The 16,315-nt window shown below is 34.7% G+C and overlaps 1 protein-coding gene across 4 annotated transcripts in view; it reads right to left on the minus strand.

Moving 5' to 3' along the window:
* LOC123306299 (neuropilin and tolloid-like protein 2) overlaps positions 1-16,315 on the minus strand; it is a 414,806-nt gene that overhangs the window by 49,074 nt on the left and 349,417 nt on the right. For all 4 annotated transcript variants that reach the window (XM_044888227.1, XM_044888225.1, XM_044888226.1 and 1 more), the window contains 2 exons: positions 13,426-13,692; positions 5,300-5,460 (listed from right to left, as the gene is read on the minus strand). In XM_044888227.1, the coding sequence (XP_044744162.1) occupies positions 5,300-5,460; positions 13,426-13,692 (428 nt within the window). The remainder of the gene's footprint in view (positions 1-5,299; positions 5,461-13,425; positions 13,693-16,315) is intronic.

Here is a 16,315-nt window from a genome sequence, read left to right on the forward strand (position 1 = left end):
GGCTTTAGTTCGTATTTAGTGCCTTTGGAGATGCTGCGAGATGTGAAAAAATATGGCGGATTTTAATATCATTGACTGTGATAAAATTCTTTTAGTTGAATAATAAACTGAGCAGCAAATGAAGTGTCAGCTTCGACATTACTTTGATGATGGTGGATTTTCACCCCAAGATGCAAAGTATGGTCCTTATTCTGTATGCCTCTAATGCAAGGTAGGTACCTTTTTTCAATACTCTTTTATTGTTCAGAGTGTGAATGAAGGCCGGCAAAAGATTTCCGTCTTTTGGCCAATAGTTTTTTTGGGAATAGTGGAGTATTTTACAAAATTCAATTCAGTAAAATCATACCTACGTTAAATCGTTATTTTCTTTCGTTTCAGTAAATTTCATGATTGAACTCCACAGATATGAAATCAGTATTTTCAAGTTAATTTCAAGTAATGAAGTGAACTCAAGTAATTTTGTAATGAAAAAAAAATGTCTTCAATCATTTGTGATAGGAATTTATTTTTACCACTTTTTCTTAAGAGGGGTCAACAGCGTTTTAGTGTTGAGTTCAAAAAGAGAAAATGAATATCTTACGGCATAAAGCACTAATTTATATGGAGTGTTCATTATAATTGAACTCAATCAGTTGGTCACCTCGGAAATTCAGAAATTTTTTTGTCTTCACACGGAAAAAAAAATTTTTTTCATTGAAGAACAAATATTCATTAATGTTATTAACTTTCCGATGTGCAATTATTTCGTCTATGAATTTCCACATAAAAAAATTTCTCGAAAAGTCTCGGCATTGGCTACAATTCATATCCTGGTGAAATTGAAAAAAGACGTTCGTTAAGTGCTGCCATCTTTTCGACGAAAGTGAAAACTAGTGTAATATTTGTATCTTTTCCTTATCGTCCAAGTGTTCCGGCAACACATCCTGGTAGTCTTTTTCCCGTAATGCCTCATACAGATGGCGAAAAAGTCCTCTTTATTACAAAATTTCTTAAATTCACTTCATTACTTGAAATGCACTTAAAAGCATTGATTTCATAACTGTGAGCTTAATAATGAAGGAAAACGAGAAAAAATTACAATTTTGAAATATCGTTCCATTAAAAATTCCTATAAAAATTATTCATGAGCTATTTTTCTTACAAAAATGCGGAAATAAACTTCAAAACTTGAAATTATCTCAAGAATATAGATTTTATAACTCTAGAGTTATGAAACGGGAAAAAATAACAATTGAAAAATGAGTATGATTTTATTCAATCAAATTTCACAAAAAGTATTCAAAGTGGCAACCATGAGCTTTAATACATGCTCTTCACCTTTCAATAAATGATTGCTTCAAATTACTTGCATGCCTCATTTCAGTTACTAAAAATTTTAAAAAGGTTCACAAATCAAGACCTTGACTCATTGTAGAAGGTATTGAATTCTGGGAATACAGTGATTTATAACATTTAGGAATCTCAGCATGTTTTTTCTGACTTTGGCATTCAGCTAACCATATTTTTTCAGACAACACGTATTAAGGTTGAAATGCAAAACTGGAAATTTGAGTTAGATCTTTGTTTACAAAAAAAAAACTATAAATGCACCCAAAAAATCATGAATCACATCTGTTAGCGCATCCAGGAATACTATTCAAAAAAACAGATCAAAAAATTATATCATTTATAGTCTTTCCACCGAAAAAGATGTTATTTTTTTAATTTTTGAAAATTTCGAATAGCTCGCAAACCGAGGGACTTTTACTGAACATAACACTAATTTTTCTGAAGTGTCACAAAGTCCTCTACCCGAATGTACCATATATTATCCATTCATTACGCCTCAGCCTGTGTGTGCTCTGTTCAATGCAAAATTTAAAAGACAGATTATAAAAGTTCAACTTTCCAATAGGCAGTCGATTCAAGTGGTGGGTATGATTTGTGTTATTAAATGAATAAATCCTCCTAAAGTTTCCTCAAATTCTCGGGTGTCTGAAGTCTCAGAAACCAACATGTGAACATAAAGGTAAGAGAGTACACAAATACATAAATAAACAAACATAAATGAACTGGCCTAATGAAAAAAAACACCTATGGTATTCTCTGTTTTGATAATAGACACCTGAAGGCACTTAAACTAAACACTAGCTGCGTTGAACAAGATTCAGTTTGAAAATAATGTGGTAAAACTACTAAACTCGAGTAATTGTTCTAAGTAAATAATTAAAAACTTCCTAAATGAAATATCTTTACTTTTTTCTCACTTTTTGTATATGGATGTAACAGAAGGAAGAAAAGTGTACTCCAGGTGTATCATAAAAGTAGTTTCTTTGGGCACAATTCCATGCAGAATTCAAAGAGATCCGCTAACTGCACTTAATGACCAGGAACAAAATATATCACGAAAAGTGCAGCTGATTCCGTGGAAATTTTCTCGAATTCAACCTCAATTAAGATTCCTCGCCGATTCCCCAGCGCCTAATCTGTTCGAAAGTCAAGATAAAGTATCACTTCTTCCGTGAAAAACTCCTGGAAATCTCTTGTACTCCGTTGATAAAATACCTATAATTCCAGGACCTCGACGTAATGGTATACACCTTGGGTTTGCCCAGCGGGCGGATTTATATTCATTAAGCGGACGTAAATAAATGTCCGCTAATTTGTTACTGATTCAATCTATCTAGTTTCTTTCTCCCTCTCCTATTCTTTTTCCGAAAGCGAAATATCAATTCTTATTTATGCAATGAAGACCGACCGTAAACCTGGAAAATGTAAACAAACAGGGAAAATGTCCCGGAAAAATGTAGAATACCAGCGATTTACATATCATTTCCGCTGCGAATACGTGACGCTTTTATTGAAATTACTGGTATAGATGAAAATTCACAAAAATATTATGCAATCTGGCACTGATGTATTTCGTGAATGAAGATGCACTCGAGGAAGGGTATTTTCTTTATTCGCCCTTTTAGAACGTCTAGAAGGAATAAATGTTTACTGTTATGAATTCAGATATAGACTATTTATTTGTTTGTTTCATCTTTAGTCCATTTGTAGTTCCACAGTGTTTCTTTGCTTTGACCAATGTATGTGCATTGCTTCTCTTGACAATCGAGATTTAATATACGGGGTCATTCTTTTCGGAGCCCATCCAACATTATACGGAGAGCTCTAATCAAGATATTTTTATGAAATCATTTTTATTTGGCATTTCCGGGATGCCAAGGAAATCTGAAATATTTCCTTTATCATTTTCGGTTATACCGGAGGTAGACATGAGTTTTTTTCCTATGGCATGCTAACATTTTTAATTTCACATAAAATGTTGATGTGGATTGTTTAGACTGTTTAGCGGTTGTGTTTTTGACTCGTACAAATATTTCAACAGTAGATTCTTTAGGTAAAAAAAAGACTTTTTTCCTTTACCATTTTTCCCCGAATAGACTCGGTTTAAAAGATACAGGCTAATGAAAAACCATAAAAAATGTTATTTGTAGTTCTATCTCACAAACGGTTTCATCGAATGAAATAAATTTCGGAATATAGTTTTTTATTTATTTGATGAATCTTTTTCGAATACAAGATATCACCCACGTCTTCCAGGTTTCTCATTATGACCATTACATACTATAAAAATACCAAAAAAATCAAAGAACCCAACTCTTGAAACTAAATTGGACGCTATCTTATGAATATTTTTTGTAAATTAAAAGTATTCTTCATATTTTCTCGTATGATGCGGCGTTTTCGTGTAATTTGATGTTCAAACATAAAAAATATCATTATTAAAATTTAAAATGGCTATATCTTTTTATCAGGGCCGAATCGACAAAAATGGTATAAACAAAAAGTGTTTCTTTTGACCTCAAGTATCCACTGTGAAAATATTTTTACGAGTAAAAGACTCACCCTGTATAGATTTTAAAAATAATTGAATTGCACTGCGACATCAATTCTATTGTGCCTCCATCAGTGAGGTTATCGCCCTTCAGTTTTAGAGATCTAATAGACTCCGGTATCTAGGATGGTTTAAAGAATTTTTGACGGGCTATACATGGCCAGGCGTTCGGTCATCTTGTGATTCGGAGTTTCTTCCTCCTCCTGCCCACAGAATCTGCTAAACCTCAAGAGGCAAATTTTGGCGCTAGTTTTAAACTGTGGTTTAGTTGTAGTAACTTGGGTAACCACATTTTTTGGAGTTCCAAAATGGTCGTCACGGCGTGATGGGCACTTTCCCACACGTCCCATTTTGGAGCTCCAAAAATTAGAAATATTTGAAAATAATATTTTAAATCAACGACTTAGATAAAACTAGAAAGTAATTTGATGTAAATTTCGTGTATGGTTATGTGATTGTGCTGCTACTTTGTGATTATTGATCACTGTTAAAGACTATTTTTGGGGATTGGTTCTACCAAGCCTCCTGCAGTTCCTCGGGACCCCAAGAATACAACGACCAAGATCTGAACCGATCTGTTATTGGGTACATAGCCTAATTGTGCTGAGCCCAGATTACCGTCATCCTGGTTTAGAGGGGCTCCTAGCCGGGGTGATGTGATTACCAAGAAATAGAAGAAGAGAAGAAGAGAGTAACCACATTTTGGCGATGATAACAATGTAACTATGACGTTTCAACGACGTCACACAAAGTTAACCACGAACCTTCCTCTTGAGTAGGGTTACTGCTTAACCTTAAGTTCCCAACTGGTGAAAAATATGTGTATATTTGAATTTATATTCCATGTCTCGGTTCATATCATTCAGATGGTCAGATGTTCATCGATATGGAGACATAAACCAAACCAATGCAGGGATAAACTGAGTCTGTTAATTGGTACTTTCCATAAAAGTATTTAGCCTCTCCTCCTGGTTGGACAATACTTTGATATGTGTTCTAGTATTCCTCTGCATTTCATTTATTAATTATTATTCCATTTGAAAATCCATAGAACAAATCAGACAGAACTGACAACAAATGTCATCAGTATATAACTATGACGTCACACTAAACCATAACCGTAGTAAGCTGTGGTTACAGCACCAAAATTCACCTTAGGTAAAGGTAGGTAAATAACTCATTTATTTCTTATTATTTTGAAAGCAAGTTTAAACGTAAAATACGTATGACTGCACAAAAATCTCTGAAATGGTTATAGTTCCAGCCATACTAGACAGAGAAATTTCCATCTCGAATTCACAGGTTTGGAGGTAACCTCGATTTGAGGTGAATTAATTTTTGAATACATTGTATAAAACTTAGGTGATAATGCTTAACCTTTTGATTCTCCCTCAGTATTGAAAATAAATTATGACTCACCTTCCAGTTTTCTTTGACTTCGATAATCCACAGACAATCGATTGGCAAACCGTTCATATGATTGAAATCCACGATTTCCTTGGGTATCTCAGAGCTGCCGAGAAGTCCCTGTTCCAATTTCTCTTTCTTTATGTGACATGGTTTCACCTCCGGCGTCTGAACTGAAAAAAAGGATCCTTCAGTATCGTGATTTCTTCTTATTATTCAACCACAAAAGAGTGAAGATATATCAAGTATCTAGGGCGAATATAGCTATCTTTCGTGAGGGGGTAATCGCCTAAGATAATCCTCCCCATGAATCCGCCCTTCCACCTTTATACAGTTAATTTTAAATGTGAGATAAGATCCGAACGAAGGGGTTTACTGTCCTACTATTCACAAAATTTTTGCAGTACTTCTTACTCACTCTGTATATTCAGGAATAAAAAAGTTTCAGTGATGTATCGTTCTGCATATCGAGTCAGATTGTTGATCGGCAATCAGAATTTTGTGAAACCTGTCATTGAAATACGATTGTTTTCGTAATAAATCATCAATAAGCGCTCTTTATATGTCAATGATCATCATTCAGATTGTTCAGAAATCCAATAGAGACGCGAAAAAAGAATTATCAAATCCCTCGATTGTATTCTCGACAACAAAATTCAGTTTTTATCACAGAGCTCTGTTTTTCCAGCAATAAAAACTAAGTAATTGCAGCCCATAATTATGAAGAATATGAACGTCAAAGTGAAACGGCGTTAAGTTTGGGGAGTCGAGTCACTCGAGCTGTTTGATAAATTCCTCTTTTTTATGGCTTCCGAGTTTTGCACATTTACGGTTTCAGTTTGCAGAGTATTCGAGCCAGTATTCTATTTTTTCTACAAGAACGGGAGCTTTTGACCTTGGGGAAAGTATAAGATGGAAGAATTGAAAAAAGATGACTGGTCAAGAATTATTTCAATTTATTTCAGAACGTTTTTTATTAGTAAGGATGTATAAAATAATTCATTTTTACGACTATGAGAAAAGGAAATCAGAGGGCAATTTTATACCGTTTGACCTTAAAATAAAGATATTTCAACCAACCATGATTCAGGTAACTCCATAAGTTTCATATGTATATTTCTCCACAGGGTGTAAGAGTTTATATAAACGTAAATTATTTTTGACTTGCATATATTCCTTCAAGAACAATTCTTTATTTTTGCAGAATGTCATTTTATCTATAATACTATTATTATTGCTTTGTTCGAAAACTCAATGAAATCATCAACGGCAAAAACTTGTTACATAATCAGCATCATTTGCTGTTTGCCTATATATCGAAGGATTTTTATTGGCTTGTATGAGTAATGGAACATTTACGACACGACTGCACTTCCACGAGAAAATTGACAGGAAATCTCCAGCAAGCTTCTATCCAATTTCATTTCCAGTTACGCAATTTCCATGAAATAAAAAGACCAACCGTTCTGTATTCTTCGAAAGTTCCTGTTCCTTCTCACTCCCGTAAAGTGACATTCATTTCCACGAATCTGTTTTCGTCGAAAGATGTTCTTTGGGAGGAAGGTAAACAAATAAAAGCCTACTTATGCGACACCTTCTGCACCCCAAAAATACCTCATTCACGATTAAATGGGAGTCTCTACGAACATATTCAGTCGAATTATTCCGCAGTTCCACTATTTGATCCACTGGTGCTCAAACTGTGATATAAAGAAATTTAGGGAATGCAAACAGCAAAGCGAATCGAGAAATTTTCACGAAAAAAGAAAAATTTTGAAACAAGGAATTCGGCCAGATTCCCACCAGATTAATTTTAGTTGGTAAAAAAAATTCCATGAATGTTTCCTTCGAACATCTCATGGAAAAATCTTAAGTGATTATGTCAAATGAAAATGGTATATATGGGGTATAATACTATTATTTGCAATCGAATCAAAAGATACTGATGAAGGGGTTTGAAATATATTATTTATTATATAAATTTTGTGTGTTACTTTTTACCATCCTCTATATTATTTCGCTACATTTCCAGGATAATACACTGAGAATGTTCAGTCTGAGGTCTCGGCAACCCCGCTCACAAGAATGACGGGCCAAATGGAAAATAATTCACCCAGAATATATTGTTATTTGTTCCTCGACTTTCGCCTTATTGTTTGACTTCTCGAAACTACAGGTGTGCGCCGGATTCAGAAACGCAAACCGCCGAATTCGGAACGGAAACGGAAGTGGAGTAATAAGCGGGATTAGGACCATTTCCGAGTAGCTGCGGAAACGGAATTATTGGCTTCAGGAGTCTTATCGTCGATTATGGATGTTTATTATTTGTATTATTTCCAGACCGGCTGAGTGGAGCTTACATTCTAAAACTGGTCGATTTTCAATTTGAAGGCACGTCAATTCTTGTCATTACTAATTGTCTAGTAGCCAGTTCTTCAAACATTAATCGAGGTTTAACTCGATATTCCAATCAAAACTATGGGTCTTCAGGTAATAGGATTGTTCTGATAATCTTTTGAAACACTTCATGAATTTGAAAAATAAATATGTACCTAGTTTGAGACTTCTTGATTACCTGTTTTAAAGTTTTTGTCCGACTTGTCCAACATTTCGTGAAGGTAACTGAAGATTATATAAAAAGTTCTGAAAGTATCTTAGAAACATGGCATGGCCATCATACACGCATCTGGATTCATTCTTAAACATAGTGTTTTTTCATTTAAGCTACCAAGTTAGTCTATCACTTTCGTGAATAGGAATGTGAGATAGGACAAAATAAGACGGTATAGAGTATAAAGTGAGTCCAAAACTTCTGATTCGGCGATAAACAGTTCCCATTGTAATAGCCTGCCATGCTTTGCAAGAAATTGGTCCGAAATTGTCCAATTGTGGACGTGAAGTGGTCCCGTAGAGCCAAAAGCCTGAGGCGGCAACATGGAAGTGTGAGTACTAAACACTAAACCCCTTATTTTTGAATATCAATAGTTTCTTCAATATTCGGATGTTTATATTAAAAAAAAGAGTTATGTGAGCTGATAGAGAATGAGTGTAGTAAGAATCCTGCGAAATATTAGGGAAAAATTCTGACATAGGTACTAACGAAGGTATGGGAGTTCAAGTTTCATCATCAAGTCACCCTTCTTCAATATTCGGTTGTTTATATTTAAAAAAAAATGAGTTATGTGAGCTGATAGAGAATGAGTGTAGTAACAATCCTGCGAAATATCAGGGAAAAATTCTGCCATACTAACGAAGGCATAGGAGTTCAAGTTTCATCATCAAGTCAAGTCTGAAACCAATATTTTTATGTGACATCAAAAACCCCCAAATTCCATTCAGTTTGAGATCCTCTATCTCCACTGAGCCTTTATCCTTTACATCACCAATCACTCTGTATATTCGTAGATTCCCAGAAATTTTTTCACATTTAAATACGGGATGTTCAGATTTAGATGTCACTCAGTGTATTACAATTTGCATAGTTCACGTCAATTTGGGCATGGGAAAAATTGCTGCAAAATGGATCCCCAAATGTTTGAATGTTGACCAAAAGCGTGCAAGGGTAGAAGCATCCCGTTCGATCTGTGCTCGATTTGAAAACGATGTAGACATCTTAAACCGAATTGTTACTATGGATGAGACTTGGGAACATTTCTACGATCCAGAAACAAAGCAAAAATCGATGGAATGGCGACACTCTGGTTCTCCATGAACTAAGAAGTTTCGTATGCAAAAATCTGCTAGAAAAGTTCATGCTTTAATTTTTTTGGGATTGCCATGGAGGAATCATGATTGATTTTTTGCATAAGGGTAGAACAATAACCGGAGATTACTATTCGATATTACTGACCGCTCTACGAGAAGAAATTGAAGAGAAAAAACGCGGAGAGCCATCCAAAGAAGTTTTGTTTTTGCAGGACAACGCCCCTGCATACAAATCTCATGTTGCCATGCAAAAAATTCGTCATTTAGGGTTTGAATTAGGTACTAGAACAACCCTTATTCACCAGATTTGGCTCCATCCGACTATCATCTCTTTCCCCAACTGAGAAACAGTAAATTTTCTTCCAACGAGGAGGTAATAAAAGCTTTGGAGGTCTGGTTTGCAGATCAGGAAGGAAATTTTTTTTTGAAAGGTCTAGAGGTTCGCTGCAATAAATGTATCCAATTAAGAGGAGAATATGTTGAGTAATAAAATCTTTTGACATTGAAATTTTGTTTGGTTCTATAGTAGGCAGAGAATTTTTCAATATATCCTCGTATGAGCGGAAACTTGTGATTTTAAATGACCCCAAACCAATAATGGAAATAAGGTATTGTAGCACCAAACTCAAGCCACAGGACCACGAATACGCTTATAGCAGATTTGCAGTGTTTCATAAGCAGTATAGCAAATGACACTTTATACTGCCACGTTAGTTAAATAAGTTAAATGTTTTTCACTTGATTATAGAAGCAATCCAATTATCGTTACTTCACCAGTTTTTAAATCTTCGGTTGAGAACAATTCGATTAATCCATAATACTCCATATGAACCAGCTGCCTATATTTGATTTCTCAGCTTAACACACTATTGTCAAATGAATAGCTCAACTGGACAGACATTAATATCTTACTCTGTAATTTTTGCCTTCAATATTCCACCTCTTGCAAATAAAAAAACAGGATACTGTTTCCTGGTCGAACATCCAAATTTTTTTTATTCAATTCAATTTAACTGATTTAACTGAAAAAATCCAATCAGAGTTGACGCGCCGGGTACCTTATTCTGGATGAATTATTGATCGCCAAGGATCGAAAAAGGTCTCGAATTTTATAGTAGCCCTGCGGAAATCAAAATTCATTCAGTGATTTATTACCTCTAAATTTTCATACCAACGCAATATTGGATTTCTAGAGCACCCCTTACGCAAACATTTTCATACATTCGATACGGTTTCTTTAGCATTCTCCCTAGAGTCAATTTTCAAGAGACGAATTTCTGCCGGAGAAAATTATATTATGAGTAGGCTTTGGGGAATTTCGCAGGGGCAGATTTCATTTCAGCTGTAGAGTGCGGTGTGAGGAAATTTCATTTTTAAGGCGACGCAAACGAGGAAACAGTTACTTCCACCACACGTAGGATGCCCTAGTCTGTAAAGGGAATAGTGTTTCCCTGGTGACAAATTGCTGGGTTGGATTTACCAGCAGAAACAATCAAACATTAGGAACTTTGAATATCTCCGAGTACTCCAAATAAAAGTTAGAAGTCTTCAAACAGAACACCATTCACAGAAAATAAGTAGAGCAGAAACGGACTCACAGAAATGAAATTGACCACGTATTCATCAATAAATTCAACTCAATTGTTTGAGATCATTTTTTTCTCAAACAGACATTTGGGCTTAGAGATAACGCTCTTGTTCCTATTAGTTGGGGGGCCGACGATGCTAAATCGGGATCTACTCGAACGTCGTTGGGACTTAGTAGATTTTGAAGATTAGATGGTAGAAAAAAAAAAGGTTCTATGATGTATGCACTTTCATCGATGGGGAAAGCGTCTGCAGGTTCTCAAAGATGTAATAAAATATCGTCAGGTGTACATACTCGAGCATATCAGATTAAGATACTGTATAGGCCCAATGTGTCTCTGATAATAAATTCATGTCAATCTGACAGTTTGCATGGAGGGGCTGGCCGTACGGAAGAGTTGAAAATAGTAAAAAAAAATTTTTTCAAGCGTGTCAGATTTTTCGAGGATATGTTAATTGGGCCCGAAGAAAGCTACTTTTCAAGAAACTGTCTTCAATTCGGACTTGACGCAAGCTCAGAGAGGTCCTTTGCAAATGCAAAAAGAATCGTTACTTGTACATACTCGAGTGTGTAAAATTTTCATATAGATGGTCAATCTAGGTGTTGCAGACGTGTTGACCCATTAATCTGACACAAATCAGGGGTCAGTTTCTTAATCTGACAGTTTGAAGAAGATAACAAGCCATTTTTTTAAAATATCTCCCTTCCTCCACCTCTAATCGTTTCTTTATTCATCATGAAAATTGTAGATAATAAAATTCGATACAACTTTTGGCCGAAGCAATTTTTCATACCCTCAACCGTTTTCGAGCTAGAAGGTGATAAGAGCTAGGAGCTTAGCTACACATGCGAAATGCCAAGGTCAATGTAGAAACCCAGTCTAATGTAGGTACATTCATCGTCATATATCTCAAAAACGTTCAAACCTCGGTTCAAACGTAGAAAAAATTGCTTTGGACAAAATTTGTACAAAATGTTACGCTCTACAACTTTTATAATGAATGCAAAAACAATTTGAAGCCCAGGAGACGAGATAATCCAAAAAAACTGATTTTTGTGACCTTTATGGTAAATTTTTATTGTTTCTGCTAGCTGAAACTGTCAGATTATATTTCTTCTGTTATTCTTGAACGAGTTCTTGAATCATTAGCTTCCAATGAAGAAAAAAAGCCACCGCCCTCGAGAATGTACAAGTGACTTTTTTTGCAAGTTGGCGCCCTCCCACACATTTTCGTCACGCTTAAATTGTCAGGTTAAGAGAATATATACTTTTCAACATGTAATTAACCACATACATATATCTTAATCTGACACGCTCGAGTATCTACAGGGTGGGCAAAATTAGTGATACCTGAATTACAACTTTTTCAACCCAACGAGATGAAGGAAAATGAATGTGCCTTTCATGTCGTCTTTTTTCGAGAAACTAATAATGCCATGAACTGCATTACTCTATCTTCTTTTGTTTTCGAGTTATAGGTCAAAATTTAAATTTCAACTTTGGTCATTATCTCCGTTTCTGTTTAAGCTAGGATGTTGAAATGAAAACATTATACAGACACTTTTTTGATAGCAATCCAGTGGCTTACTATGATTTTTTCCAACAGGTATATTTGCTGAGCTATAACATAAAAATATATTTTTCTTATGAAAACAGTAATTTGAAATGACTTAGAAAGACTGGGGGTGATGTATAATATATTTCTGAAACGGTAAAAAAATGGCGATTCTTTCTAAGTCATTTCAAACTACTGTTTTCATAAGAAAAAAACACAACTTTATATTATAGCTCAGCAAATAAACCTGTAGGTAGTACGCCACTAGATTGCTATCAAAAAAGTGTCTCTATTGTGTCTTCATTTCAACATCCTAGCACAAACAGAAACAGAGATAATGACCAAAGTTGAATTCGGCCAAATTTAAATTTTGGCCTATAACTCAAAAACAAAAGAAAATAGAGGAATGCATTATTAGTTTCTCGAAAAAAGACGACATAAATGGTACTTTCATTTTTCTCTATCTCTTTGGGTTAAAAAGTTGTAGTTCAGGTATCACCAATTTTGCCCACCCTATACAATGATCGTTTTTTTTTTACTTTTCTGACAGGCTGTCCTAGACAGTTCCCCTTATTTACAGCTCTAATTTTTGGTAATGGTACTCTACAGGGTCCAAGGTATCTCCCTTCATATTAATCTGACACGCACGTGTTACTCCCGAATTTCCCTCTTGGGCTCCCCAACTATAGGAACAACGCTTAAGGTGCGTTTTAGTTGAAAAAAACGGTTCCTCCGATTTAATATTTCGAAGTTTAATAATTGACTGTTGGCCTCTTCCCATAGATTTCCACTGTCTGGTTGAAATTCACAATGATGGCATAATTGTGGTTCTGTTCAAGCAATAATCAGAATAATTTCGTTATTCACTTCAGCAATAGACCGAAGATTTTCTTACCTCATGCTATTTATCTTTCATATAAACTTGGTCGTGGGTGAATGAAAGTGTTTTTTTTTTTATAATCTACATAAATGAGAAGTTGATCGATATAGATTTGTTGTTCGTTCAGAATTATAAATTAAAAATCTCTAGAACGTGAAAATTTTCACTCGGTTTTCTTCATCAATTATCAAAAATTAAGAATAACTTTCTCCAAGGAATTTCGACAGCTTGTATTTTGGAGATCTAGGTCCATAAAAATTTTTCGTCCTACTTTCGACGTAGAATAATACCACTGATTTTTTTAACTCAATTTGGTGACTCTATGTACTCCAAGAAAGGCTTACTGGCGTTAATTGAAGTCTTTTTTATTTGCGATATTTCTCATCCAAATTCACAAATATTGACTTACGTAACGGTGGTCTCTCGACGAAATCGAAGACGGCCTTGAACCCCTTGCACTCGATATTTTCATCGGAATGAAAGTGGATCCACAGATGCCTATCGCTGGACGTCATCATCGGTGGAAATTCATTGCCGCAAAATCGCCTATTTTCTAGCTGCCTGTTGAAGCCGAAGGGACCGTCACGTACTTCCAAGTAGTCGTTTTTGCAGTCCGTGCTCTCTTCTATATCGAACCAGTCCCTGAAGTCGAGAGTAACTAGATGACCAGCAGGGGCTGTAAAGATATGACATGAAAAGTGGGATATCTTGACAATAAATGCAGGGTTCACAAAATTATGTTTGCGGCATCCAATCTCATGTTATCCGTTCCGCCTGGAGACGGAGATGTTAGAAAAATAAAATTTTTCCTTTCGGGTTGAAGTGAATAGAATATTGTTGCATAATACAGTTTGGTCTCGCACGATCATTAAATTTATTTTTATATCATATTCCTTATTCCGAATTAATTCTAATGATGAATTGGTTTTTTGAGTTATTAACTTGTTCATTGCGCAATTCATCAGGGAGAATTTCCATCAATGCAAAATGACAATGACAATGACAAGTACATACCTGAAATGAAAAATAAAAATGGGTATTTAAAATTCAAAGCGTTTCGTTTCTATTGCACAAGTCGGCAACATCGACTGAAATATGCGTTGATAATAAAGGACAACAAATACACTATCTTGATGAGATAGACAAAGATGGCTGTCTATGAAGTCTACGACGAACGAGGGAGGTCGTAAAATTTTATGGGATTTTTATGGCCGGTTGCTGTTGAGGCTCGCCAGTGAGTACGCGCCTTATGTTGGCTGTAAATCAACAGCTGTTATTTTATAAAGCCATTGTTTTTTTTATTTTCTAGTAGACGATGCTGCAAAATCGTAAACTAAAAACGAAGCGACTTAAATTTTAAAACCTCATATTTGAAGAATGATTTTGAATAGTTTCCGCGGTGAATCTATGCACAGATAGACGATAATTTGAATTTTGTACTGCTCTTTAGGTCCTCAATTCAATCGTACAAATTGCAAACATAATTTTATCAATTTTGAATACTGATTAATATGCTCTGAATTTGGATATTTCTTTCTTTTCAAATACTTTTCTAGGTTATATTTATATATATTCCAGTTCTGTGATTGCAACTATAGAAATTATTGAAGATCTTGACCAGATTACCAGATATTAAGCTGCGACTGGACTTTCAAGACCTACCGGGATGTCAATCATTCTTGAATGGACTATATAATCGAACATGATATAAAAAGTTCAGCCATATAAACACATTTGTCAAAAATGACAACTGCGAGTTTCAGATCCTTTATCGTATGCATACGATTTCCCGACCAAAAACAGGCGAAAAAATATCCCCGTGTAAATGGGCCTTTCCTCATGATTCAGAATTAATTCTCATGATCCCCTCTATGCTATAATCGTCTGGACCGAGAACACGGTCATTTAAGAGTTCGAAAATTAAAGAAAATTACACCCTTTGCCACTCTTTTGGGTGACTCCAAATGAACGAATTTGTGCAATCTGCTTTTTGGATAGTAGATTAGTAGTATTCCTTTTGCTTATTTTTTTTCCCAAGTTTAACCTAGCGTGGTGCGAAAAATAATATGGTCACCAGAGTTCCAAAATAAGAAAAACATGCCTGTTTCATTCAGATTCTGAAATGATATAACTCTCTATATTTCTCTATATTTGATACAAAATAAATTCCTATCAAAATCATTCGAAGCCTAGTTATTGAACTAGGCTTACTACTACTAGGTTTACATTGGTAAACCTGCTTTTTATAATTTTTAGCAATTCAAATGAGAAATGGAAGCAGAATGCACTACATAGTGTAGAGCATGTATAAGATATACGCCTAGTTTCAACGCCTTTTGTGAAATTTAATTCAGGTAGTTATTACTTTGAAATTGTTGATATGCAAGCAGAATAAAGCAATCATTCATTAAGAAGGTGTATTAGAGTTCATGGTGGCCACTGCAAACATCTTTTGTAAAACTAAATTAAATAAACGATATTTTAAAATTGTTATTTTGTATCGTTTTCTTACATTACCTATCAAACCCCACAGTTCTGAAATCAATATTTTTGAGTTTATTTCAAGTAATGAAGTAAATTCAAGCATTTTGTAACTGAAAGGTCTCATTTTAATGGGAATTTATTTTTACCTTTTCTTCGTAATTACAGAAAGTGCTAAAATTCACTTCATTACTTGAAATTCACTTGAAAATATTAATTTCATTAGTATAGAGTTTAACAATGAAAGAAAACGAGAGAAAATAATGATTTAAAAATATCGTTTCATTGAATTGAGTTTTACAAAAGTTGTTCAAAGTACTAAATGCTCTACACTTTCAAATAAATGATTGCTTTAATCTGTTTGCATGTCTCATTTCAGTTGCTAAAAATAATAAATAAAACTTCACATTAAACTAGGCCTTGACTTTTGTAATAGAACTCTATTTCGTATTTAATGCTGGAAATACAGTGAGTTCTGCATTTCAAAATCTCAGTGAAACAGGTATAATTTTTCTTGCCTTGGCTCTCAGGTCACCATATTATTTTTCAGACCACGCTACCTAAATAAACAAAACAGATATTTGTAGTGATCATTGTTTGAAAAAAGACTATATGCATGCGCCGCGAAAATCATGAATTACATTCGATAACGCATCTATCCAGAAATACTATCCAAAATGAAGATTGCGAAAATTCCTTCATTTGGAGTCTTGTCACCTAATGGAGTGGCAAAAGGTATAATTTTTTTTATTTTCGAAAATGTCGAATATATCGAAAACCGAGGAACTTTCACTGGATATAAAACATATTTTTCTGAA

The sequence above is a fragment of the Coccinella septempunctata genome, chromosome 2, assembly GCF_907165205.1.
Source record: "Coccinella septempunctata chromosome 2, icCocSept1.1, whole genome shotgun sequence".
NCBI lineage: Eukaryota > Metazoa > Arthropoda > Insecta > Coleoptera > Coccinellidae > Coccinella > Coccinella septempunctata.